Source organism: Dunckerocampus dactyliophorus, chromosome 15 (genome assembly GCF_027744805.1).
Source record: "Dunckerocampus dactyliophorus isolate RoL2022-P2 chromosome 15, RoL_Ddac_1.1, whole genome shotgun sequence".
Lineage (NCBI taxonomy): Eukaryota > Metazoa > Chordata > Actinopteri > Syngnathiformes > Syngnathidae > Dunckerocampus > Dunckerocampus dactyliophorus.
In genome coordinates this window covers 77,487-105,379 of record NC_072833.1, presented here as the reverse complement: position 1 = coordinate 105,379, position 27,893 = coordinate 77,487, and the positions used below count along the sequence as shown (strand labels likewise).

At 43.5% G+C, this 27,893-nt stretch overlaps 1 protein-coding gene across 6 annotated transcripts; it reads left to right on the top strand.

Moving 5' to 3' along the window:
* Positions 1–110: 110 nt before the first annotated feature.
* Positions 111–27,712, top strand: qki2 (QKI, KH domain containing, RNA binding 2). Of its 6 annotated transcripts, XR_008566185.1 has the most exons (10): positions 111–638; positions 1,694–1,842; positions 4,972–5,088; positions 14,211–14,354; positions 22,313–22,400; positions 22,563–22,847; positions 23,109–23,132; positions 23,807–23,884; positions 25,394–25,758; positions 25,841–27,712. XR_008566185.1 is itself a non-coding variant. In XM_054752601.1 (9 exons), the coding sequence occupies exons 1-9, from the start codon at positions 497–499 to the stop codon at positions 25,414–25,416; spliced, it is 1,050 nt and encodes a 349-aa protein (XP_054608576.1). In that variant the 5' UTR covers positions 111–496; the 3' UTR covers positions 25,417–27,712. The 6 variants fall into 6 exon arrangements, 4 of the variants coding, with proteins under 4 accessions (XP_054608576.1, XP_054608577.1, XP_054608578.1 ...); XM_054752601.1 differs by having other exon boundaries at positions 25,394–27,712; XM_054752602.1 differs by lacking the exon at positions 23,109–23,132 and having other exon boundaries at positions 25,394–27,712.
* The last annotated feature ends 181 nt before the right edge of the window (positions 27,713–27,893 follow it).

Below are 27,893 nucleotides of genomic sequence, written 5' to 3'. Positions count from 1 at the left end.
GTATGCGCGTACCCGAGCGAGACAGCCATAGGGCAGTGGAGGGCGGTGTCGCGAACGAGCCTCCGGCCAGCCCCTCAGGCGCTGGCGGTGACGCGCAGCGCGCTCTCTCCCCAGAGCCCCACTCGTGCTCAGCCGCACTACAGTAATCATATGATAGCAGCCCGTCCACCTCTCCACCGGACCAACTTCTTCATTCTCCACTTGTAGGAGGCAACACGATCACAGCTGCAACGACTAAGAAATAAGCACTAAAAAGGAACTTTTTGCGAAAGTTTATTCGCATAGGGGACGAGGAGGGGCTCGCATCATTCCGAACTGGACTGAGATTCCGAGCCGCTTGAGAGACCACTCGGCTCGGCGGACGACTTTCCCCAACAAGTTTTTTGGGTTGTTTGTTTTTTTGTTTTAAATTCCATTAGGGCGCTTTGTGTGCGTGTGTGCGTGCCTGCGTGTGCGTGCGTGTGTGTGTGCGTGTGTGTGTGGACACTCCACAGTCATGGTCGGGGAGACAGAGGTGAAGGAGAGACCCAAGTCCAACCCGGACTACTTAATGCAGCTGATGAACGACCGGAAGGTGATGAGTTCACTGCCCAACTTCAGCGGCATCTTCACGCATCTGGAGCGGCTGCTGGATGAAGGTAAGCCGGCCTGGGGGGCTCACTGTGGGCGTAACGTCACATGTGATATTGCACGCGTTGTTAGTGTTGTATCATACAATCATGTGTGTCATACAATCAGCCTTGTTTCCCTTTTTAGTGGTTGTGTGACACACACACACACACATACACACACACACACACACACACACCCACACACACACACACACACACAGCGAGTGATGGGAACAAACAGACAGTTGTTAGTCTCCCCAGTGACCTCATGCAGGCTTATGGGAGTGATGCAGCCCATCCCTGCACAGGAACGACAAGCCTGTGCAGTGTGTTCCATCCAGGCCCCTTCATTAAAGCTTCAGTATGTGATAATATGACAGTTAGTTGATCATTGTCATGTGAGCGCTGTTGTACGTCCAGCAAGGCCAGAGCAGACGACCTCTGCGGCCCACTTGCTCATTATATGAAACACACACACGATAGTGTGACACCCATGCCCGTATTCTGAGTGTCCTGCCCGGCCTGAGTTATGTGGACAAGCGCCCAGACATGAGTGGCTCGGCAACAATACCGGTGTGGCCGTGCCAGACACACACACACACACACACACACACACACACACTCTTTTAGTAGAATTAAATACACTTTGCTGGCATTTTTCACTTCTCATTTTCCTGCAGCAGTTGTTAAAAGTCACTTTCAGAGGGGCGGGGGTTGACAGTAGGTCAAGGGTAGTTGTAGCTGGCGATGACGTCACCGTGAGAGCAGTGGAGGTCAAAGCCTGCTGAGGTCAGGTGGTCTTGTGCCTCAAGGCAGTCATTGTGTGTATTATTATTGTGCAGGGGTGTCATTGCAGGGGCATCAGGGTGAGCATAAACAAACATTAAACATGGCATTGTTGTCATGGGGGCCCTCTTTCATGAAATGCTGCTAAAACCCCCCAGCCTGCTAGTTTTGGCTTAAATTGTGTTGTCCACAGAGTGAATGATGAGAATGTTAGCAACTGTCCACCCTCTCGCAACGCCGCTGACAGTGACTCATCCTATCCGCGCGGCCTCATACTCGTCTGGTTTTCCCTCCAGAGATCGGGCGGGTACGCAAGGACATGTACAACGACACGGTGAATGGCGGCATGTTCAACGGGCGCGACATGGAGGAGCTGCCTGAGGCCGTCGGTCCCGTGGCTCAGCTGCAGGAGAAGCTCTATGTGCCCGTCAAAGAGTACCCTGATGTGAGTGCGTGGGGCCGGTGTTTGACCTTTGACCCTTCTCAACTGTTTACTTTTGGCTCTCGTCCCTTTTTTCTGCTCCCGGCACCAAAGTCTGTTTGGCTTGACGTTTTCCTTGAAAGAGATGCACAGGTCATCATGAAAAGTTCTCATTTTATTGATTGAAATGCCGTCTCTAAACTTTTGACTGTATACCAGGGCTGTCCAAACGACACCCCCAGAGAGCCAAATATTGAACAATCAAAGGACTCTGTGCCATTTTAATGGCATTTTTAGTGTTAAAAAGGAAAGAAGAATATCTTTCAAGGCAAAAACAGCCTGCATGTTAGCTTTGTGTTATTAGCATCAATATTTCAATGCTTTCTCACTATGATTTTGCCCTTTTTTCCATTTTTGCTGAGTTTGTTTAGTAACTGTGTTTTTAGAATGTGATCAAAATTATCTGCGGACCAAAAATGGCCACACAGCCAGACTTTGGTCACCCCTGCTGTATATATTTTTTGTATGTCAAAGCAACAGGTGGAACACCGTAAGAGCGTTTTAGCCGATCAGGACCCTGAGCAAAGGCACAATAACGAAATCAAATATTACACAGAACAAAAACACACTAGCGAGCTTTAAAACGTTTTATCCTCTCTAAAATTGTATGAAAAGTTAGGAGATGTGAAAGACCTGGGTTGGAATCTCCGTTGGGCATTTCTGTGTGGAGTTTGCATGTTCTCCCCGTGTGTGTGGGGGTTTTCTGGGTACTCCAGTTTCCTCCCACATTCCAAAAACATGCATGTTAGCTTCACTGGAGACTCTAAGGTATGAATGTGATTGGTTGTCTATATGTGCCCTGCCATTGGCTGGACACCAGTCCAGGGTGTACCCCACCTGTCACACAAAGTCAGCTGGGATAGGCTCCAGCATACCCCCGCGACCCTAGTGAGGATAAGCGGTATAGAAGATGGATGGATGGATTAGATTTTATATAGCGCTTTTCAAGGCACACAAAGTGCTTCACAGCGAAGTGAAGCCATTATTCAATCACTCCTCAGTGGTAATCAACATCTGTAGCCACAACTGCCCTGAGGTAGTCTGATGGAAACATGGCTGCCAATTCGCGCCTATGGCCTGTCCAACCTCCACCAAACATTCATACACCAGTGGGGGCAGTACTGGAGGCAAGGTGGGCAATAAAACTTTGGGGGTTTTGAAGGACTTGTTTGTCTCACATCTCTAATACGCATAGTGACCGTCAAAGTTTATTTTACTCACAAATGAATATTTGTGTAAATGTAATCAGTGTGACGCTGTTGGCAGAGGCCCCATAGCTAATATGTTCATATGATATACATGATGTACATATTTAATAGCTACTATGTTTATATGATATACATGATGTACATATTTAATAGCTACTATGTTTATATGATATACATGATATACATATTTAATAGCTAATATGTTTATATGATATACATATACATATTTAATAGCTAATATGTTCATATGATATACATGATATACATATTTAATAGCTACTATGTTCATATGATATACATGATGTACATATTTAATAGCTAATATGTTTATATGATATACATGATATACATATTTAATAGCTAATATGTTTATATGATATACATATACATATTTAATAGCTAATATGTTCATATGATATACATGATATACATATTTAATAGCTAATATGTTCATATGATATACATGATGTACATATTTAATAGCTACTATGTTTATATGATATACATGATATACATATTTAATAGCTAATATGTTCATATGATATACATGATATACATATTTAATAGCTAATATGTTCATATGATATACATGATATACATATTTAATAGCTAATATGTTTATATGATATACATGATATACATATGTACTAGCTAACAGGTTCATATGATATACATGATATACATATTTAATAGCTAATATGTTTATATGATATACATGATATACATATTTAATAGCTAATATGTTCATATGATATACATGATATACATATTTAATAGCTAATATGTTCATATGATATACATGATATACATATTTAATAGCTAATATGTTTATATGATATACATGATATACATATTTAATAGCTAATATGTTTATATGATATACATGATATACATATGTACTAGCTAACAGGTTCATATGATATACATGATATACATATTTAATAGCTAATATGTTTATATGATATACATGATATACATATTTAATAGCTAATATGTTCATATGATATACATGATATACATATTTAAGAGCTAATATGTTCATATGATATACTGTACATGATATACATATTTAATAGCTACTATGTTTATATGATATACATGATATACATATGTACTAGCTAACATGTAAATATGATGTACATGATATACATATTTAATAGCTAATATGTCAATATGTAACAATATACAGTACATATAGGTGATATACATATTTACTATGTAATATTTGTAAGTGCTTAAAGAGGTGGCTTAAGAATCTAAATATAAAAGTATCCAAAGTGGTGCACGTGGCTGTGAAGCGCATCCAGCACATCGTCTGGCTCGTGCCAAGTACACTTAAGTACTTCAATATGAGTTGTGTTGATCCACATTCAAGGGCTCACATGATTTTTATTTTTTTTTTCTCTAAACAATCCCCCCACCATCAGCCCTGCCGCCGCCATGCATCAGCTCGCCAATCAGTGAATACAATGACAGGCTGTCCTCACTCACATGATGGGGGGCACACACGGGAGGGGCAAACGCTTGACATCAAGGTTAAATTTAGAGATGCGTTTCCTCTATTAGTGTGTGAGTGCGTGCTGGTGTGAGTCAAAGGTCAACGTGAAGCGACCGAGGCCAGGCGAAAGAATAGTGGTGAGGAAACGCACGCGCACACGCACACGCACACGCAGGCAGCTGTCTTGTTAATCAGTCAGTCTTAGTGACAGATAAGGTTAAGTGAGCGCCGCCAAGCACCCCTATAATGATCTATTTCTGTCCCCCCCAGTAACACAAACACATCACACAAGCGCCCCCGGCCCCAAATGGACCCTCACACAAGGCGTGTGGTATGTGACCCTTTCTTTTTCTTCTTCTTCTTCCTTTTTGCGGTCTCTGTCCACAGTTTAACTTTGTCGGGAGGATCCTTGGCCCGCGAGGACTGACGGCCAAACAACTGGAGGCAGAGACGGGCTGCAAGATCATGGTGCGAGGGAAAGGATCCATGCGGGACAAGAAGAAGGTACGCCACGCCCACATCACAACACACGTTACTGGATCAGGCCGCATCCCTTTAAATAGGCACCAGGAATGTCTGCGTGTCTTCTTTATTGCATTTTCTGAAACAAATCACATATTAAAGCAGCAGGAAGACATTCAGGACTCCCCCCTAGAGAAGCTAAAGAGGACTAGCTAGTGAATGAACGTGCTAAATGCTAGCATAACACGTCACTACTTCCTGATAAAAGATATGAGGACTTTTGATGGTCGCGTTATAACATTTACTGAAAGGAATCACGCTATAAAGTCGCTGTAAGGGACAGTTGTGGCGCCAAGGCTTCCGCTAGAATGGGGACTTGTCATTTACTTTCAGCGCTAGCATAACGCTTGTGTGCCTCTCTTAAATAGACGTCAGGAATGCCTTTTTATTTTTGCACCTTACTAAAGCTGCATTAAGAGACAGTTGTGGCTTCAGGGTTCCCCCCAGCATTGTCAAGTGTCATTTACTTTTACGTGTTAGCCAACAGAAGCTAAAACATGCTGAATGCTAACAGTATGCGTTTCAGCTTCATGTTGATAGATGGCAGGAATGATGAAATACAATTACAGGGGAACCTTCGTTAGCGTCATTAATTCCTTCCAGAACATCAAAACGGATGTTCACCGAATAAATTTTTCCCAGAAGAAATGACGTAAATGTAATTCATCTGTTCCAGAAAGCCAAAAATGTTAAGACAAAACACATTTTTATAGTTTTACAAGCATAAAACAATGTGAAGTGCATATAAATACATATGAAAGGGACAGATCAACATTTAAGCTTGACTGAAGACGTGAAAAAGGGTGGTGGTGGTTGATCTCGCCGCCACACGGTGTCTTTGGGAACAGTCACGTCTTCAATGAAGGGAAAAGTAAGCGTCAATGTTCACGTATCCCTTTCATTCATCATTGATATGCATTTCACATTGTTTTATGCTTGTAAAGCTATAGAAACATATTTTGTGTTAACATGTTTGAGTCATGGACAGGTGACGTAACTTCCAGTTCCCATCTTGTGTAGCTAGCTAATAGGATGCTAACAAGGAAGGACGTTTTGTGATTAAAAAATGCATTAAGAACACAATTGGCCTCAGTCAGTGTTTTACAGTTGGTTTGGCAAAATGACCTTCTTTAAACAACATGGACAAACAAGCTGGCAGTTGTTCACAACACAATACAATTGTTGTTTATTCATGCCATCAAACTGCAAATGTGTCAATGTGGAGCTCCATCTTTGCAAGCTAGCTACAGTTAGCACAAGTAGCATACATTTAGCACAATAGAAAAGGTGCGCATAAATCACATGCGCAGTAGTCTGTTGAATTGCCAAAATGCGTCTGTGATGTACCGTAACATCGCATACGTGGAGTACTTGACAGCCAGGTGCAACTAGAACTGTGGTTGAGAACGTGTGACCAGACAGCAGTGTGAGGACGCCCGGGAGGTGAGAACGGTGGCCAGGAGAGGGAGGGTGAAGGACCAGGGAAGAAGTGTCAGTCAGGTGCTATTGTTGCCGTAAAATCTAACATCCAATGATTTTCACTTGTATACAGATATACAGTATATAGAGCAAACAAACAGCACAGGAAGCATTTTCAATGTAGGACTGGGCTAAGACTGAGGCAGACATGAGGGATATTTCAATGATCTTCTGCCATCGTGACAAAACATCCAAACATTCTGACTTGCAGTGCTTACACAGTGCCAAAGGGATGATGCATTTTGGGGGCACTGACAATTTATATAGGAAAGAAATGTAGCTGTGCCACACGAGTGGAGTGTTTTGGGAGAGATATGAGCTTTGCAGGTGAACCACGGTGTTGTGCTCGACTGTCCAAGTTTATTTTGGTCAAAGAACCAAGTCTAGTCTGTTTTAGGAAATGAGCCAAAGCAATTGAGAAGGATCTTTGCAGTTGGGCGGCACTGCCTATTTATAAGGGAAAGAAAGGAGCTTTGAAGCACGAGTGAACAGTTTTGGGAGAGATGTGAGCTTATCCTGCAAGCTGAACTGTGAGACTGCTTGGCCAAATGATCATAGAGTTTTGGCAATGTCCTTTCTGTTTCAAGAAATCAGCCAAACCGGTGGAGAAAAACTGTAATAACACGACAAGACGCATGCCATATTGTACGCTAGCCGTGCTAGTGCTCGCAGACGAAGGTAAAATTGTGGTGGAAATTTTCAACGTTAACCAAAAAACAGGCTAACCAAGGTTCCACTCTATCATGGTTAATAGATAGATAGATACTTTATTTATCTCCAAGAGCAAGAAATAATAATAATACCACATTACACCGCTACCTCGGTTAACGTCCAACCTGGTTAGCATGTTTTTTTTTCGGTTAACATCCAAAAGGTTTGCTAAAATTTTGCCTTGGCTTGCGTTCGCCCGCTTGTTTAGCTTCCACAATACCGTCCTGTTTGTTTACGGCACCATCTTGGATCGCTCGCCGAAGACGAAATCTTGCAATACTTGGACGTAATCATGCAATGTATTGTGGGCCACAGGCGCCACTTTAGAGCAACAGCGTTTGTTTACATGAGAGTTGTAGAGCGATACATAACACATAGCCTAGCATGTTCACACCACCCACAGTCAAACATAGCCTAGCGTTTGAGGTGTAGGGCGTCTAGGGTCACTCTTTGTGGGACAAGAACTCACAAACTTGTGCTCTTTGGAGAGGACGTGCCGGCTTTGTTTATGCAATACAACACGTGCAACCACATAAAGGCGTCACTATGCAATCGCTTCTGCACATGCATGTGACGTCATGTGCTGTGGTAGTTCTTATTTTTTAAATGTATGAACAGAAATGGTCAATAACCATATTCATATATGTCATATATTGGGGGGTTATTTTATTAGGGACTATTAATTTTTTATTTTTATTTTTTTTTTATTTTTGTTCCTACAATTTAATGCCACTATCGTCCCCATGACATTACATGCTATATTTTGTTTAAAAAAAACATTCCATCAATCAAATTTCAAATTGTAAGTCCGCTTCAGCCGTAAAGCATAACAAACTGGCATGTTCGCTCGACTACAGTTACAAATATGCCAAAGAATGTCAACTTTCTGAACCAATTTAATTTCTTTATATTAATAAGCTTTAAAAACTTCCAAATACTTTGTGTCCCTGTGTTGACTGTTCTCCCCGTTACTCTGACGAATATCCCTTCAAATACACCCAATGACCATTCCTCGAGTCACCAGATCTTCAGGAATTAACTAAATGTATTTGGAGAGAAATGTTGAAAAATGTGGTTAATATGTTGTAAACCTTCCTCTGCGGTCACCAGAAGCTAGTGCACTGTACAATGACAAAATATTTTTATTTTTTTTTTATTTTTTTTTTTCTTGTTATAAAGCAAATTTGGAGCTTTGGTTAGAGTCCGTTTTGGTTTGAGTCGGACCTTCTGGGACGGATTAATGACGTTAACCAATGCCCTACTGTATAAGAAAGCATTTACTTATTAAAGTAGCAGTAAGGGACAGTTGGATTACCGTGGTTGATCATTCATAAGAGTTGATCATTTTCTTTTACTGTAGTTATTAGCCATCAGACGCTAAAGAAGCTTAGCCAGTGAATAGATATGCTAAATGCGAACACAACATGTTTGTGCGTTTGTTAAAGTATCCCTTTTGGCGATGCAACAGAAGCAAAAGTATCCTGCTCTAAATGCTAACACAAACACGTCTGTGCTACTGCTGCTCTGCAGGAAAATGAATTCCTTGTTAAAGGAGTACAAGAGAACAATTTTGACACCACTGACATTCCTTTTGATTGTTAGCTAACTGAAGCAAATGTGGTCTACTCTAAACGCGAACACAACATGTACATGTACGTGCTCCTGCTACGGGTTAGGAATGTTTCCTTAGATTTATTGTCACATTTAGTGAAAGGGATTGCTTATTAAAGTAGCACTTATTAAAGTAGCACTTATTAAAGTAGGGATAACTGCCATTTAGTTTCATTTGTGAGCCAAGGGACGCTTAGCCTAGATGCTAGTAGCAACATGTCTGTGCTTTTGTGTATTTATTGTCATATTAGTCGGTAACTATTAACAAACTAGTGTACTGTCCACATGATTTCAAAAGGTCAAATCTCACTTATTTTTCCTTTAAGGGTAGCATGAAAGCTATAAGTGAGGACTTTGTGCTCACGGAATGTTTAGCTATAGTTTAGATATAGTATAGAGCAGGGGTCACCAACGTGGTGCCCGCAGGCGCCAGGTAGCCCCCCACGACCACATGAGGTGCCCGCAAGCCTGCTTTTCATTCAGGTTTTCAGATAATAATTAGAGAACACTAGAAAAGTATTGTGAAACAAAAATGTGAGTTGTGGATACCAGCATTTTGTGAATGTTCTGGTAAAACAAGCATATTTGATCTGTTTGGGTTGAAATAAGCTATGAAAATCATTTCTACAAAAATGAGTAGCTTGTGGCCATTTTCATTTTCTAAAAGTAGCTCTCACAAGAAAAAACGTTGGTGACCCCTGATGTAGATTATACACGGGACTCCCAGCCTGGGAAGAGTGTTCATAAGATTCATCGTCGCCAGCAAGCGGGAATTGCACTTCCTGTTTTGAGCACCACCCTACAGGAAGCCGTTCCTTTTGACATAGTGAGAATAATGTCAATGACCCCATCCACTAGTAGACATTGCACAATGTTCATGGCGGAAATGGACAGGGCCTTCATCAAGGGATGGGGGATTCATACCTACCTACCTACATGTACCTACCTACCTACTTACCTACATGTACCTACCTACCTACCTACCTACCTACCTACCTACATGTACCTACCTACCTACATGTACCGACCTACCTACCTACATGTACCTACCAACATCTACCTACCTACCTACATCTACCTACCTACTTACCTACATGTACCTACCAACATCTACCTACCTACCTACATCTACCTACCTACCTACCTACATGTACCTACCTACCTACTTACCTACATGTACCTACCTACCTACCTACCTACCTACCTACCTACCTACATGTACCTACCTACCTACATGTACCAACCTACCTACCTACATGTACCTACCAACATCTACCTACCTACCTACATCTACCTACCTACTTACCTACATGTACCTACCAACATCTACCTACCTACCTACCTACCTACATCTACCTACCTACCTACCTACATGTACCTACCTACCTACCTACATCTGCCTACCTACCTACCTACATGTACCTACCTACACGTACCTACCTACCTACCTACCTACAAGTACCTACCTACACGTACCTACCTACCTACATGTACCTACCTTCATCTACCTACCTACCTACCTACATGTACCTACCTACATCTACCTACCTACCTACATGTACCTACCTACCTACCTACATGTACCTACCAACATCTACCTACCTACCTACCTACATCTACCTACCTACCTACATGTACCTACCTACCTACCTACATGTACCTACCAACATCTACCTACCTACCTACATCTACCTACCTACCTACCTACATGTACCTACCAACATCTACCTACCTACCTACATCTACCTACCTACCTACCTACCTACATGTACCTACCTACATCTGCCTACCTACCTACCTACCTACATGTACCTACCTACACGTACCTAGCTACCTACCTACCTACAAGTACCTACCTACACGTACCTACCTACCTACCTACCTACCTACATGTACCTACCTACATCTACCTACCTACCTACATGTACCTACCTACATGTACCTACCTACCTACCTACCTACATCTACCTACCTACCTACCTACCTACATGTACCTACCTACATCTACCTACCTACATCTACCTACCTACCTACCTACCTACATGTACCTACCTACATCTACCTACCTACCTACCTACCTACCTACATGTACTTACCTACATGTACCTACCTACATCTACCTACCTACATCTACCTACCTACCTACATGTACCTACCTACATCTACCTACCTACCTACCTACATGTACCTACCTACATGTACCTACCTACATCTACCTACCTACCTACCTACATGTACCTACCTACATGTACCTACCTACCTACCTACCTACATGTACCTACCTACATCTACCTACCTACATCTACCTACCTACCTACCTACATGTACCTACCTACATGTACCTACCTACCTACCTACCTACATGTACCTACCTACATCTACCTACCTACATCTACCTACCTACCTACCTACATTTACCTACCTATCTATCTATCTATTGTGTCTGTGTACATATGTATCTACTGTGTATGTGTGTGTGTCTGTGTACATATGTATCTACTGTGTGTATATGTGTGTGTGTGTCTGTGTACATATGTATCTACTGTGTGTGTGTGTGTGTTTGTGTACATATGTATCTACTGTGTGTATATGTGTGTATCTATTTATCAGTGTATGTGTACAGTGCTGTGAAAAATTGTTTGTCCCCTTCCTGATTTCTTATCTTTTTTTCATGTTTGTCACACTTAAATGTTTCATATTATCAAAAAAATTAAATATTAGTCAATGACAACACAACTGTATGTACGTATGTATGTATGTATGTATGTAGACTATGAGTTTATGTATGTATATACAGTATGTATGTATGTAGAGTGTGAGTATATGCATGTATGTACAGTATGTATGTATGCATGTATGTATGTACAGTATGTATGTATGTAGAGTATGAGTATATGCATTTATGTACAGTATGTATGTATGCATGTATGTACGTACAGTATGTATGTATGTATGTATGTAGAGTATGTATGTACGTATGTATATATGTAGAGTATATATGTATGTGTGTTCGTATGTACGGTACATATGTATATATGTATGTATGTAGAGTATGTATGTACGTACGTATGTACGTATGTATGTATGTAGAGTATGTATGTATGTATGTACAGTATGTATGTACGTACGTATAGTATGTATGTAGGTAGAGTAAGAGTATATGTATGTATGTACAGTATGTATGTATGTACAGTATGTATTTATGTATGTATGTACAGTATGTAGAGTATGAGTATATGTATGTATGCACAGTATGTTTGTATGTATGTATGTATGTATGTAGAGTATGTATGTACAAATGTATGTAGAGTATGTATGTAGAGTATGTATGTACGTATGTACTGTATGTATGTATGTAGAGTATGTATGTATGTATGTATGTATGTATGTATGTAGAGTATGTATGTATGTACGTACGTATGTACGTATGTATGTATGTATGTATGTGTATGTATGTATGTAGAGTATGAGTATATGTATGTACAGTATGTATGTATGTATGTATGTAGAGTATGAGTATATGTATGTATGTATGTATGTACAGTATGTACAGTATGTATGTACAGTATGTATGTAGAGTATGAGTATATGTATGTATGTACAGTATGTATGTATGTATGTATCTACAGTATGTATGTATGTACAGTTTGAATGTATGTATCAGGCACAATGTGTTTCTACTTAGTGTGTCCTTGTCCCGCTGTTGCATCCATCTATCTTTCCTGCGTCTCCCCTGGTGTCTCCTCCTGTTGGACGGACTGGTCTCTAGCTTTCCAAACGGCAGGTGGAGCAAGTCCAGCATTCCATCACAACGCCCCCCAGCACCTCGAACCCCATCCTCCCTCCCTCTTTCTCTGTCTTTCTGTCTCTAGAACATTCCCTACCTCGCACACCCTGAGAGGAGACACACACAGAGACAGAGAGGAAGGAAAACAGAGACCCAGTGGGGGGTGGTGGGAGGAGGGCGAGAGAAAGATGTTGACTTTTAGTGCTCTCCATAACGATACATCTCACTTGACAAAACATTCGCAGACGGGGCCATCTCTTCCTCTGCCCCCCCCACACCAACATGTGTTCCCCCCGAGATTGGACGGTTTCATAACTTCACTGTCAGCTAGCCTAGCTTCATTAAAACTGTTGTCATGTAAGACGAGAGCTGTAAAAGCGTAAAAGCAACGGCCGCCTGCCTATGCATTTTGTCAGGGTATCGAATGGACAGCAACTTATCTGTTCAGGTTGTCTTAGCTGTTTCACCTCTCATCCGACCTGGACACTAGAGCCGTCCTATCTAGTCTTTAAGCATGACCTGATGATGCCTGCTCGTATGAAGGAATACAATGAGAATATTCACAGGCATTGCTTGTGCAAAGATCAGTAGAGGCTGCTGTGCTAATGCTAATGCTTAGCATAGCTTAGCCTAGCTTACTTTAGCATTGCATTCACTCTTGAGAGTGAACAGACATGGATGTTTAGTTTTTGTAGCGCAACATAAAAACAGCAGAGTGTAATTAGTCAACAAAAAAACAAATTCATCTCGGTCACTTTGAGAGCTAACAGAGCATTAGAATAGCAAGCTAACTCGACATATACATTTCAGGGAGGCTAGTAGGACTGTTATTAGTAAGTTTTTTCAACTTAAAGTTACTTTTTGAACGCTTTTACATATTAGGAAGTGAAAAATGTGATATTTGAATATCTATGGAAGTGGGAAGGTGATTTTTGCTGATGTTGTTACACTAAGGCAAGCATTACTAGCATGGTGAAAAAGAATCGATAGTTCAACTTCAAACTACTAAATACTGAGAACATTTGATGAGAGCAAGTGTTGGTCAATTAATTAAAAAAAACATTTTCTTTGTAATTCTGTAATTTTTCTTTGTAATTTGTAATAAAATGCTTAAATAGTAGTTCAAGTTTTGCAGCAATAAGTCATTATTTAATATGACAAGTCACATGACACCACCATGACTTCCAAGTAGTAGAAAGGTCACATGGCCTCTTGTAGCAACACCGCACTGATTCTAGTGCTGGACAAGAGATAAGCAGGAAGTCTTTTGCAACAACTGTGAGTTGTCAGAAAATAACAGGAATGTTCGGCGATTTCGAGAGAAAAGAACAAATGAGAGTACCAAACGTTTCAAAAAACACTGAGGAACAACAAAGTTATTTCATGGCTTTATAACACCCCCTGGAGTCACATTACACCACCTTGAGGCTTGTGTGTGTGCGTGTGTGTGTGTGTGTGTGTGTGTGTGTGTAAGAATGGGAAGACCCTCTCAAAGTTGCACCTTGTTGTGCTCCAGGAAGAGATGAACCGAGGCAAGCCCAACTGGGAGCACCTGAGTGAGGACCTCCACGTCCTGATCACTGTGGAGGACACACACAACCGGGCGAAGATCAAGCTGCAGCGGGCCATCAACGAGGTCAAGAAGCTCCTCGTCCCCGCCGTGAGTATCAGTCAGATCGCACAGCGTGTGGATGGGACCGATGGAAGAAAAAAAACTGTGTGACTGGATGAGAGTTCGACGTTTTGGTATGCATGGAAGGGGGAAGGGGATTGTCAGTCCAAAAGTAAGTGTGTGTGCGCGTGCGTGCATGTGTGTGTGTGAGAGAGTATGTGTAAGGGGTTAGGGTAATTAGGGAACACACATAAAGGGGTTTCCATGGTAACCCTGGGTTGTTTGAAAGGCTGAGGGAATGAATGGAGAGTCTGTTCACTCGTCCTCCCCACTCCATCACTCCTTTCACTCGTTCACAACTCACTTCATTCCCAACTACTGGCTACAATATTCCTTTTTCTCTCAACACACAAGAGGACATTTTGATTGGACTCCTCAGCATTTCTCACATTCCCCTGCGCCACCTACATCCCCGCCCTCCGCCGTTCACGTGCGCGCGTAGCACCGATGCACCGATGAACACATTTACACGCACGTAATGTGAAATCACAGGAAATCCTTGCTCTTTTTCCCTCGGCATTATTTGCCACAATGCGGGCAGAGTGGGAATTCTATGGCCGCACTCGTCCGTGGCTCTGCAGACCAAAAGGTTGGGGGCGTAAGACGTCAGGAGCCCAGCACCTGTTCATTCTATGTTGGTGCACATGTGCAAAGGGCACGGCTAATGATACGTGTTAGCTTAACCCCAACCACTTTGCTTTGAAACAGTAAATCAGTTGAGACTCTTGGCGAGCGGTAACCGGAGCTCAGGCGCAACCAGCATGTTGGACACAGGAGCAGCGGTGGTGGTATGTGGTACCATCTCTCTAGCTGCTCACCGTCTGCAACAACACCACTTGCACAACATACAGTAGCTATGCTACGCCAGTACTTTTAAAAACATAATGCAGCAAAATAGTCTAACTAGCTGCTAATAATGTGCACATCTCCACTTCCTTCCAAGATTTACCTTTTTTGTTAGCGTGCCTTTTCCGGATATGACTTTCTTCAAGCCTTTAATTGGCTGAAATGGCTTGACAGCAGCAAAAATAGTCACTTTTCCCTGGCAGAGCAAATTTGTTTAGCATGTAAGGGCATTTAGATCAGCAATACTATCTGCCCCAATGGCTGGACAGGACAAAACAAGACAAATTGTCACTTTTTGGACATTAAAGATGCTAAAACCAGTCACTTTATGCTAATCTATCTGAAAAAAACATCACCATCTTTAGCTTTGTGACAAAGCAAATTAGTGTAATATCATACAAATATAATACAAATTAGCATAACTGTAGTATTATTACCATATCACATTAAGAGTGCTGCATATCTTTGCTAAACTTTGTCAAATCACTATCCTTAGCTGACACGAAACATACATGAACTAAAGAAAGGAAGAGGTGGGGTTTAATGCTTGGAGCACTTTCCAAAGTCATTGCCCTCAATGCAGTACCTAACCAAGGCAGACAGACCTTTACTCATTCATTATTTCAATAAACATTGAAGAATTTATGAGAGCAAATGAAAAAAAAACAAGCAGCAGTTCAAAAATGGCCCCCGGGCTGCTCTTTAGACACCCCTGCTTTAGAGGTTATATTGTCAATTTCTTTGGCTTGTCTGCAATTGCTAACATCTGGAACTTGATTGACCAAAGTGAGCTAATTTTCCAACAATAACTTGTTCAAATGATATATTTCCAAGTATTTGGGGTTCAAACTATCACAAGAAAAATTGAAATAAATAATAATGCATTTTATTTGTAAGCACCTTTCAAGGACCCCAAGGACAGTGTACCAAGACCCAGTTAAAAGCAGCGCACACATAAAAAAAGAAATGAAATGAAGATGACATACATAGAGAATACAATGTCCTGGATAAGTGGGTTGTGAGTGTGAATTTGAAAAGAGGAAGAGAGTCTATGTTGCGGATGTCTGGTGGGAGAGCGTTCCAAAGTTTGGGAGCAGAGCACCTGAAAGCTCTGCAACCCACGGTGCTGAGGCGAGAAAGTGGGACAGTGAGGTGGACGGAGGAGGAGGATCTGAGGGAGGGGAGGTGGCAACGTTGAGGAGATCAGAGAGGTAGGGGGGCGAGCTTGTGCATGGCCTTGAATGTATACAGCAGGATTTTGAATTCAATTCTAAATGTGCCAATGGAGGTGCTGCAGGGTTGGGGTGATGTGATGAAAAGAGGGGGTTCTGGTGATGATGCGGGCAGCTGAATTCTGGACCATTTGAAGCTGATGGAGGGATTTGTGAGGGAGGCCAACAAGGAGAGAGGGGCAGTGATCTATACGGGTGGTAACCAGGCTGTGAACAAGAATAGCGGTAGTATGTTGGCTGAGGGAGGGGCGTAAGCCATTGATGTTGTGTGGATGGAAGTATGCTAATGTTATTGATGTGGGAATGGAATGACACCCACACGAGTGATCAGGCCGATGACTGTTATCTGAGACTGGGTCGCGGGGGCAACAGCCTAAGCAGGGAGGCCCAGATTTTCCTCTCCCTGGCCACTTCGTCCAGCTCCTCCCGGCGGATCCCGAGGCGTTCCCAGGCCAGTTGGGAAACATAGTCTCTCCAACGTGTCCTGGGTCTTCCCCGAGGCCTTCTACCGGTCGGACTTGTCCTGAACGCCTCCCCAGGGAGGCGTCCGGGAGGCATCCTGACCAGATGGCCAAGCCACCTCATCTGGCTCCTCTCAATGCGGAGGAGCAGCGGTTCAACTCCGAGTCTCTCCCGGATGACAGTGCTTCTCACCCTATCTCTAAGGGAGAGTCCAGTCACCCTACGGAGAAAACTCATTTCGGCCGCTTGTACCCGCGATCTTGTCCTTTCGGTCATTACCCAAAGCTCATGACCATAGGTGAGGGTAGGAATGTAGATCGACCAGTAAATTGAGAGCTTTGTCTTTTGGCTTAGCTCTCTCTTCACCACAACAGACCGATGTAGAGTCTGCATCACTGCAGACGCCGCACCAATTTGCTTATCGATCTCGCGTTCCATCCTTCCCTCACTCGTGAATAAGACCCCAAGGTACCTAAACTCCTCCACTTGGGGCAGAATCTCATCCCCGACCTGGAGATGGCATTCCACCCTTTTCCGGGCGAGAACCATGGACTCGGACTTGGAGGTGCTGATTCTCATCCCGGCCGCTTCGCACTCTGCTGCGAACCGATCCAGTGAAAGTTGAAGTTCACGGCTTGATGAAGCCAGCAGGACCACATCATCTGCAAAAAGCAGAGACTCAATCCTGCAGCCACCAAACCGGAACCCCTCAACGCCCTGGCTGCACCTAAAAATTCTGTCCATAAAAATAATGACCAGAATTGGTGACAAAGGGCAGCTCTGGCGGAGTCCAACCCTCACTGGAAACGGGTCCGACTTACTGCCGGCAATGCGAACCAAGCTCTGACACCGGTCATACAGAGAACGAATAGCTTGAATTAGCTGGTCCGATACCCCATACTCCCGGAGTACTCCCCACAAAATTCCTCGAGGAACACGGTCGAATGCCTTCTCCAAGTCCACAAAACACATGTAGACTGGTTGGGCAAACTCCCATGCACCCTCAAGGACCCTGCTGAGAGTGTAGAGCTGGTCCACAGTTCCACGACCAGGACGAAAATCACACTGCTCCTCCTGAATCCGAGATTCAACTATCCGGCGGATCCTCCTCTGCAGAACCCCTGAATAGACCTTACCAGGGAGGCTGAGGAGTGTGATTCCACGATAGTTGGAACACACCCTCCGGTCCCCCTTCTTAAAAAGGGGAACCACCACCCCGGTCTGCCAATCCAGAGGTACTGCCCCCGATGTCCACGCGATGCTGCAGAGTCGTGTCAACCAAGACATGCCTACAGCATCCATGGCCTTAAGGAACTCCGGGCGGATCTCATCCACCCCCGGGGCCCTGCCACCGAGGAGCTTTTTGACAGCCTCAGCAACCTCAGCCCCAGAGATAGGAGAGCCCACCGTGGAGTCCCCAGGCTCTGCTTCCTCATAGGAAGACGTGTCGGTGGGATTGAGGAGGTCTTCGAAGTATTCTTTCCACCGATCCACAACATCCCGAGTCGAGGTCAGCAGCACACCATCCCCACCATACACGGTGTTGACTGTGCATTGCTTGCCCCTCCTGAGACGCCGAATGGTGGTCCAGAATCTCTTCGAAGCCGTCCGGAAGTCGTTCTCCATGGCTTCTCCGAACTCCTCCCATGTCCGAGTTTTTGCCTCAGCGACTGCCAGAGCCGCAGACCGCTTGGCCTGCCGATACCTGTCAGCTGCTTCCAGAGTCCCATGAGCCAAAAAGGCCCGATAGGACTCCTTCTTCATCTTAACGGCATCCCTCACCACTGGTGTCCACCAACGGGTTCTGGGATTACCGCCACGACAGGCACCAACCACCTTACGGCCACAGCTCCGATCAGCTGCCTCGACAATAGAGGCACGGAACATGGCCCATTCAGACTCAATGTCCGCCACCTCCCTTGGAACATGGTCGAAGCTCTCCCGGAGGTGGGAGTTGAAACTCCTTCTGACAGGGGACTCTGCCAGTCGTTCCCAGCAGACCCTCACAGTACATTTGGTCCTGCCAGGTCTGACCGGCATCCTCCCCCACCATCAGAGCCAACTTACCACCAGGTGGTGATCAGTTGACAGCTCCGCCCCTCTCTTAATCCGAGTGTCCAAAACATATGGCCGCAAGTCCGTTGATACGACCGCAAAGTCAATCATGGAAGTGCGGCCTAGGGTGTCCTGGTGCCAAGTGCACATGTGGACACCCTTATGCTTGAACATTGTGTTTGTTATCGACAATCTGTGACAAGCACAGAAGTCCAATAACAAAGCACCGCTCGGGTTCAGATCAGGGGGGCCGTTCCTCCCAATCACGCCTCTCCAGGTCTCACTGTCGCTGCCAACGTGAGCATTGAAGTCCCCCAGCAGAACAAGGGAATCGCCTGAGGGAGCACTCTCCAGTACTTCCTCTAGAGACTCCAAAAAAGGTGGGTATTCTGAACTGCTGTTTGGCGCAATAGCACAAACAACAGTCAGGACCCGTCCCCCCACTCGAAGGCGGAGGGAAACTACCCTCTCGTTCACCGGGTTAAACTCCAACATGCCGGCCACAAGCCGGGGCGCAACAAGAATTGCCACCCCTCCCCGTCGCCTCTCACTGCTGGCAACGCCGGAGTGGAACAAGATCCAACCCCTCTCAAGAGGACTGGTTCCAGACCCCTTGCTGTGCGTTGAGGTGAGTCCGACTATATCTAGACGGAACTTCTCAACCTCATGCACCAGCTCAGGCTCTTTCCCTACCAGAGAGGTGACATTCCATGTCCCTAGAGCTAGTTTCTGTAACTGAGGATTGGACCGCCTTCGGCTGTCACCCAGCTCACTCTGCACCCGACCCCTTTGGCCCCTCCCATGAGTGGTGAGCTCATTGGAGGGGGGACCCATGTCGTCTCTTCGGGCTGTGCCCGGCTGGGCCCCATGGGCGTAGGCCCGACCACCAGACGCTCACCATCGTGCCCCTCCTCCAGGCCTCATTATCATTATCAACATATTTAAAACTATATATTACAGTACATATATATATATATATATATATATATATATATATATATATATATATATATATATATACACACATATATATATATATACACACACACACATATATACAGTATATATACATACATATATATACTGTATGTGTATATACATATATCATATATCGTACCCTCTGCTGTCTTCAACTTCACTTGAGTAGTATTTGAAGTTGTTGTTCTAACAATGTGTACTATCCCTATCACTCTGACGTTTATAGAGTGAGGAAGCTTACCAAACCATAAATTAAGCCTGTTCATGTTTTTATTTTGCGCTAGCACGGCTATGTTGTAAAAAAGTGTCTATATTTGGACATTGAAATGTTCCATGTAAAGCATGTCTTCTTTTGTTGTGAAAATAACAATATTTTCTCTGATCATTTTTTCATGATTTCTACTTAGAATTAAAGAATGATGTCTGAAATTGGTTTCTAATGTGTTTTATTCAAATATTCTCAGTGTAACAAGAAATAACTGTTGTGTAATCATTAGTGAAAAGTACATCACCTTCGTGTCCACCTGCCGATAAAGATTTTGAAGAACATAATTCCATGGAAAAACAAACCCCATGATGATTACAATGGTATATATTCATGGAATAATTACTCAACTCTGCAACTAAAGTGCTTTTTTGTGTATAAAAGAGTAAAATAAGATTATTTGAACAAAAGTCTAACACACCTAAATTTCATGTCAGGCCAGTAACACTTCGAGCTCACAGCGTAAATTGTGTATTGCTAGTAAATATTGAATTAGAAAATAAAAAGTGCCTTCTTGGGCCAAACAAAACTTGTGTCCTTTCGCCGGTTATTCGCCAAATACGCGTTCAGCAGGGGAATGTTTCACCGTGTCCGCCATTTTGTGTTAGCATAATGTACAGTCACGACCTCGGCAGCATCAAGCAGCATCATTCAATTCGACGAGCAATCGGCGGTTTAACAACCATTGTCAAGTCTAAGGTAAGATTTTTTCATTTTTATATATATTGGAGAAGATCTTTATGCACTTTGAAATGATTTTTTTCATCGGGTGAGTTACAAATTTTGTGTTTATCGAGCAGTGTAACTCGTTTTGACAGCCATTTTTTTTACTTCTCGTCGGTCGCCGTTCGTGTCGTGTGCACGAAGTGGCGAAAAAAAACACGTGAAGTGGGCAAAATTATTAATCATTACAGGTCGGATTTTACTTACTTTTATCCGTCGTATTATATGTCGTTGACATTTATCCGGAACAAATAAATTCTAGCGTGTTCGTTGATAAATGGCTCCGTATTTAACCCAGAAGCGATCGGCGTGTCCCTCATGGGAGGTCAAAGATTGCCTTGTAATTTTGTCTTTAGCATGATAATTCAAGAACCACTCACTCAGTGCATTTCACTGAATCCTGGCTCATGTTGCCACAGTGCTGCAATGATTAGCTTGTATTGTGGAGTTGATAGGTCAAAGTTGAGGTCATTACAGTCTTAAGAACGGCTGATGGGATTTGTAGTCTTTGTAGTGATACAACAATGGCATGGTAAGGACTGAAGGTCAATTTTTCTTTGCCATATTTTCAGAGCTTTAACTCAAGATCTAGATTTGATTGTCTCACACCAGGAAATAAACGGTGTCACTGTCTGCAACAAGCTCCAAAGAAGACGGCTTTTTTATGTGGAACAACTGACAGTTTGTGTGGATCTTGTGAATGATTGTGACTGAGCTAGGACTCAGTAATTAAAGTCTACACACGACGGCTTCATTGATTAAAAAACAAAATTTTTCGTGCATGAAGCTTCTGCTTGAGTCGGTATTTTGGCCGCTATATGCGATCAGATATTGACCAAGGGAGACAAAATGGGTGGCCGCTGGCCGCGTTAAACAGGTGGCCGCTATACACAGGGTCTATAACACAAACATTTTCTGCAGGGGATTTTTGACTGTATGTATACAGTCAAATCTGTCTTAGCAGCCACCTGTATATAACGGCCACCTGCCTATAGCGGCCACTGAAAAATCCCCCGCAGCAAATTTACATGTTATACATATGTAAATTACATTTACATATATATATACTACAGTATATACATACATATATATATATATATATATATATATATATATATATATATATAGTTTTATATACACACATATATATAAGGTACCTTTGTTTGTACTTGTATAAATATAACAATGACAACAAAAATAGCTCCTAAGAGTTACGTTTTTTGGCAGTACTGCGCTACAGCTATTCATTTCTACATATCAGCTTATTGTTATCATCATGATATTTGTCCAAACAAATGTACCTTTAGTTGCTCCATATATATAATATAATATATGTATATATATATGTACACTTGTATACCAGCATAATATACTTCTTTGTGTAGGCTGAAGGCGAGGACAACTTGAAGAAAATGCAGCTGATGGAGTTGGCCATCCTCAATGGAACCTACAGAGACGCCAATGTCAAGACACGTAAGGGTGACATAGGGGATGGGGGGGTGACTTTGCACAGGCGGCCACTGTATGTACAAACAATGCCTCTGTCCCCAGTCAAATAGAGTGTTGTCTGTCCTCGTCCCCTGTCCATTGTGTGGGCGTGGCCACACACAAACGTTGTCTGTGTGTGTCCCACAGCCACCGCTGGCTTTCCACTGGCCACCCCCCAGGCCCCTCGCATCATCACCGGACCGACGCCCGTCCTGCCACCCACCTTACGCAACCCAGCTCCTGTGACCACGCCCACCATCATGCCCCTGATTCGCCAGATCCAGAGCTCCGCCCTGGTGCCCGGCGCCAACCCACACCCGGCTCTGGTGCAGCAAGGACCCGAGTCGGGGATCATCTACACACCCTACGAGTATCCCTACACACTCACGCCCTCCATATTGGAATACCCCATCGACTCGACTGGAGTATTAGGTAAATACACGCAACACTTCACCCCCTCCCTATATGGGCAATGGATGTATTAGGAGACCTGGATGCTCGCCTCCAATCTTGTCAAGTCTAATATGGGGCTCGTGGCCTTCCCTTAAACAAACACCACACTCCCGTCGGAAAACAAATAACAGGTGGGAAGACATGGCATCTGTAAAGCTGACGTTCAGGGTTTATCCAGCTCTCATAATACATCCTGCAACACGTGACCCCGCATGCTGAGGCTCATCCTTGGGCTAATAGTCCCTTCGTCCTGTGTTTTCGCAGGTATGGCTTTCCCAACCAAAGGCTAAGCGATTAGCTATCCATCTTAGCACACAAGGACTGGCTTGCAGAGACACCCCCTCCCCAACACCCACCCCCACTCCCATCACCCCATCCTTTCTGTATACTGGGCAAAACGCTCAAAGCTCGCTCACACTTTAGGACGACAGATTATTTGCGCTCGAGTCGAGTGTCCGTGGCTTCCGTTTGGTTTTCCAACGTATTAGCAGACTAGCGTGGTGGTGTGACGCCTTCATTAACCCTTTTCTTTATTTGAAATGTGAGATAGTTCTGCTTGGAATTTTAACACGTTTTTTAGCCAACCTGTAGATGTTTGTGCTTGAATATATGTTACAAGTTTTGATTCCAGTGCCTCAGAGTGATTTTGCTAAGCTACCAGTGATGCTTTTGTTACATGAACGTAGCGCTTTAGATAGATCTGTCCTCTACAGAACACAAGACGGCAACACAAGATTCTGTCCTCTTTGGAAGCACTGATGTTTGACTTTAACTTTCACCCCCCACCCCCAAGCCAGCCTTAAGACGCCGCAGCCACAGTTTTGTGCACGTTTGCTCCTGGCCTCAGGCGCGTTGGCGCCAGTGGCTCTGGACTGTGTGATGTCTTTCTGATGAGTAACCTTCTGTGTTCTGTTTTGGCAACGTCATCGCACTGTTAGCAGGTGCCATGACCACTAAGGTACGCCGCCACGACAAGAGAATCCATCCTTACCAAAGGGTAGTGACCACAGACAGAGGTTAGTTAGCTCACCAGCCACTTTATATGTGTGTGCATGTGCGTGTGTGCATGTGCGTGCATGCTCGTGTGTACGTGCAGACCAAGGGACCAGTTTACGTGTGTGTTGCCGAAAGAGAAGTAACGGCGTAAAATGTGAAATCAGTGTTTTGTTGCAGTAAAAGCCAAGTTTGGGGGAGAAGCCATTTTTTGCGGGGGGGGGGGGGGGGGGGGGGGGGGGGTGTCTTCACTCGTTCGATAAACAGGGGAGGCCGCGGTCCTTGTGACTTCTAGACTCCTCCGGCAGAAGTAGTTTTTTGAAATTGTTGTTTTATTTATGCCCATTCCACTAGTTGTTCCCCCTCCCCGCCCGATGACTACCTGCCACTTAAAATCCAATTGAAGTACTCTACTACTAAAAAGACAGCGTGTGATAACTACTGAAGTCTGTGTTGCAAGCTCTTTTGTATGAAACGGTGTTTGTGGTCTCCTATCAGTCGCCCATGGACTTTATCATTGGGACTGTTTACATCACTTCCATGTTTCCTAGCCAGAGTGGTGCTGTTGCCTTGTCTTTAGCTGCAAACACACATTTGTATATAGGGATCTCAAGTATGCTTATATGAAGCTAATGGAACAAAATCGCTTGAAAAGTATTTGTAGTTTGCTTTTGTTTGTTTTAGTTTGTACATTTTTATTTTTACAGTGTGCTTTTGATAGATGAAGTGTCTCCATGTAAAACTTGCCACATTTATTCCGAGTGTTTAGCTCCTACTGTTCCTGGAAGGCGGCGATGAAGGCGGTGTTGTTGCTCTTTTGTGTGTGTTGTGTGTGTTTTTTTAAAGATGAGGTGACCTTCTCAATGCACAGGCCTCATGACTGTTTTATGCAATAGAAATGGATTAGCTAGATGCAATATTGGATGTGTGAGCAGTGGTGCTCCTGTTTGTACATGATGGACAACACAACACTAAAAGGCAATAAAGATGACTATTGAGGAAAAAAAGACATCTCCAAAGACAACCTAAGGACTCAAAATTCTTCTAGTTGGATTGTCTATTTGTAAGAAATGCCAACCAATCACCATCTTTTAACCTCTCATTGCTGTGTCTTACGGCACCTCTCTGCTTACAGTAGCCATCTGCGCTCTAATACGTAATTGATAATCAGTACTTGCTGCTAAAAAACGGCAAGGTAGGAGTCAGTAGGAGGCCACAGGTCACGCTCTCCCCCACATGAAACCATGCTATCTCCTCCTCTGTCTCATGGTTTCACTGTCTTGTCTGCTGGACGTAGCCCAGCTAGCATGAGTAGTGTCACGGTAGGCGCAGTCGCACGGCGGGAAGGGCGGTGCTGCTGACCACCCGCCGTAGCACGACCCGCAATAGAATCTGCCTTGTTGTCATCCTGACGCCACTAGCTGACACTAATCTCTCTTCTATCTTTTTGTTGTTGTTCTTTTTCTTTTCATGTCCCCTTCTGTGTTTGCCTCCTTTCCTGGTCCGTCTCGTCTGTGTCCGTCTAACTCTAGCTGCCACGGCAACTAACCCATGACCCCCTGACCTTCTGACCTTTCCACCCACTGATGACCCCACCCATCTCCGCCCTGCTGGCACGCTCATTGGCCAAGTGCCCCGTCGCTCTCCTCCCCTCCTTGCCCACCGGCTCAGCCAACCCAAGGCCGGCGCCGAGAGCGACGCAACTGCTTCTGCCTAACCAGCGGACGGCAGCTACGGCGGCCATAACCCGGCGGGGACCGCACCCATCGACAAGCCCCGACCTTTAGCCAACGTGCCTTCCTCTCACATTGTACTTGCAGCAGGGAGGGGGGCTGTCCCTCCCGAGTCCATCAGCAATAATTACTACTAAAGACTACTCATCCTGCGCACAAGACAGGTGTGCAATTCAAATCTTCAAATCAACAATCTCAGCGTGTATTCACAGATTATATTAACCATGTGGCCTCTTTTTCATGCAGCTCAATCGGGGGTGTCCACAGTGTGGCCTATGGGCCATTTTCAACCCGCATATTTTAAAGATAAAATGAATTAATGAGATATACAGTATTATTAGTCGTGCTGTCAAATAATTACAATGTTTATTATATAATATATATATATATATATATATGATATATATGTATATATAATATATATATATATTAATCACATGGTTGCTGTAGATTAATTTTGATGAATCAAGATGAAATATCTTTCATTTGAAATCTATTTTCATCGTGTTTCATGTTGCATGAGCAAACATTTTAGGGATTTGGAGTCATTCTCTGATGGCTTAATTGTGTTAAAAGTTTTAGTCTGATTAATAATGACTATGGATTAATTTGCATTAACTTTGCATCAATTTTGACAGCTGAGATTATTAAATGTTACCTTCATTTGTCACCAAGAACACAAAACTAAGATGAGATAGATGAGCATTTTGTCACCTTGGGTTGGTTTTTGCATCTCTGATGCATCCTTCAGTTTTTCCACATGTGGTCTTTGATGGGAAAGGTTTGGACACCCCTGAACTGAAACGTATTGGAATCAATGCAAACAGAGAGAGGCGGAATGTTTAAGAATATCACAGGTGGTCCTCGCTATAAACGTTTTGGGGTTATGAACACGCTGTCATAAAACCTCATTTTGGTCCAAAACACGATCCTGGCTGGAGGATCGTGGCTGACCAGTTCCCTATGAAGATTATGCAAAGTGCAGCTGAAGCACAGCTACACAGCTCTCAACACTCGACTGTCGCCAAAACAAAACAGACTACTGTTGGCCAAACCACGCCAAAAGAACATCAACAAACTCAACTGTACTCTCTGCACGCATGCATCGTACCCTTGAGCATGTTGACTTACAACGTGGAATAGAACTTCCTGAGGACCACCTGTAAAAGTGCCCCGCTGGGCTACTTTGTGATGTCACCATTCCGCAGCCTTCCAAGGACCGGGAATCATCATCAAAGAGTGCCTTATTTGTGCTAGCGTGGAGCGTAAAGTAGAATTCCAAAGTAGATCTTCTCTCTTATCGGAAAAAAAAAGGCAAATGCCAGTGCTTGTTTAAAGCGCACACATATGGGAGGCTTGCACTTACAAAACAACCAGCGTGAAGAAAAAGTGCCTTTTTTTTCCCACTATTAAATTGTGCAGATGAACTGCAGACTGTTTACTTCTTTAGCGCCTCAGTGGACTGCAAGTGCCAACCCAGTATTGATACCGCAGGCCGCACTGATCCATAATGTCTCTTTTATTGATGTGTGAGGGTGGAACAGTTATTTTGTGTGTGTTTGTTTGTTGTAACTTGCATTGTGTATCCCACATGCAACACCAGCCCGCCAGAGGCCTTAAAAACAAATCATGGAGTAGTAACACCTGTAACCAGTTCATAATGTATTTTGATATTCTATTTTGTACATGAAAATAACATTAAATGACTTTTCACATATGCTGCCTTACCATGGGATATATATACTGTGTATGTGTATATATATATATATATATATATATATATATATATATATATATACACATACATCTAAATAACAGTGTGTCCTGGAATACTGGAGATGTTTTCTGTGTGAACTGGAACCTGCGGAGATGAGCGCTCATTGCCTCCTGTGCTTTTCTTTTGTACACCAGTGTGACAGTTAACAATGTAGTTCCACATTAATCAACAGCCAAGGTAGACGATACTAAATCTGTGCTTTAACCACTTTAATTGTATGTGTCTCTGCTGTGGGTTTTCTTTGACGGTACACATAAAAGTTAGCGTTGGAATGATGATGAAGCAGGAATAACTTTGTACTGCAAAAGGCACACGATTAAACTCAATAGTTGTAAAACTAACCAACTTTGTTGCTTTTTCTCTCTAGCACTTAATTACTTCCTTTCTGCTTACTAATCACCAAACACTTCTTCACACCAACAACATCCAAGCCTTTTCACGCACAAACAAAAAATCCTTTAAGATCAAATGTAGGGAAAACGCCCCAAAATGTTCCGTCTCTTTTTGCTGCCTTCTATCCCT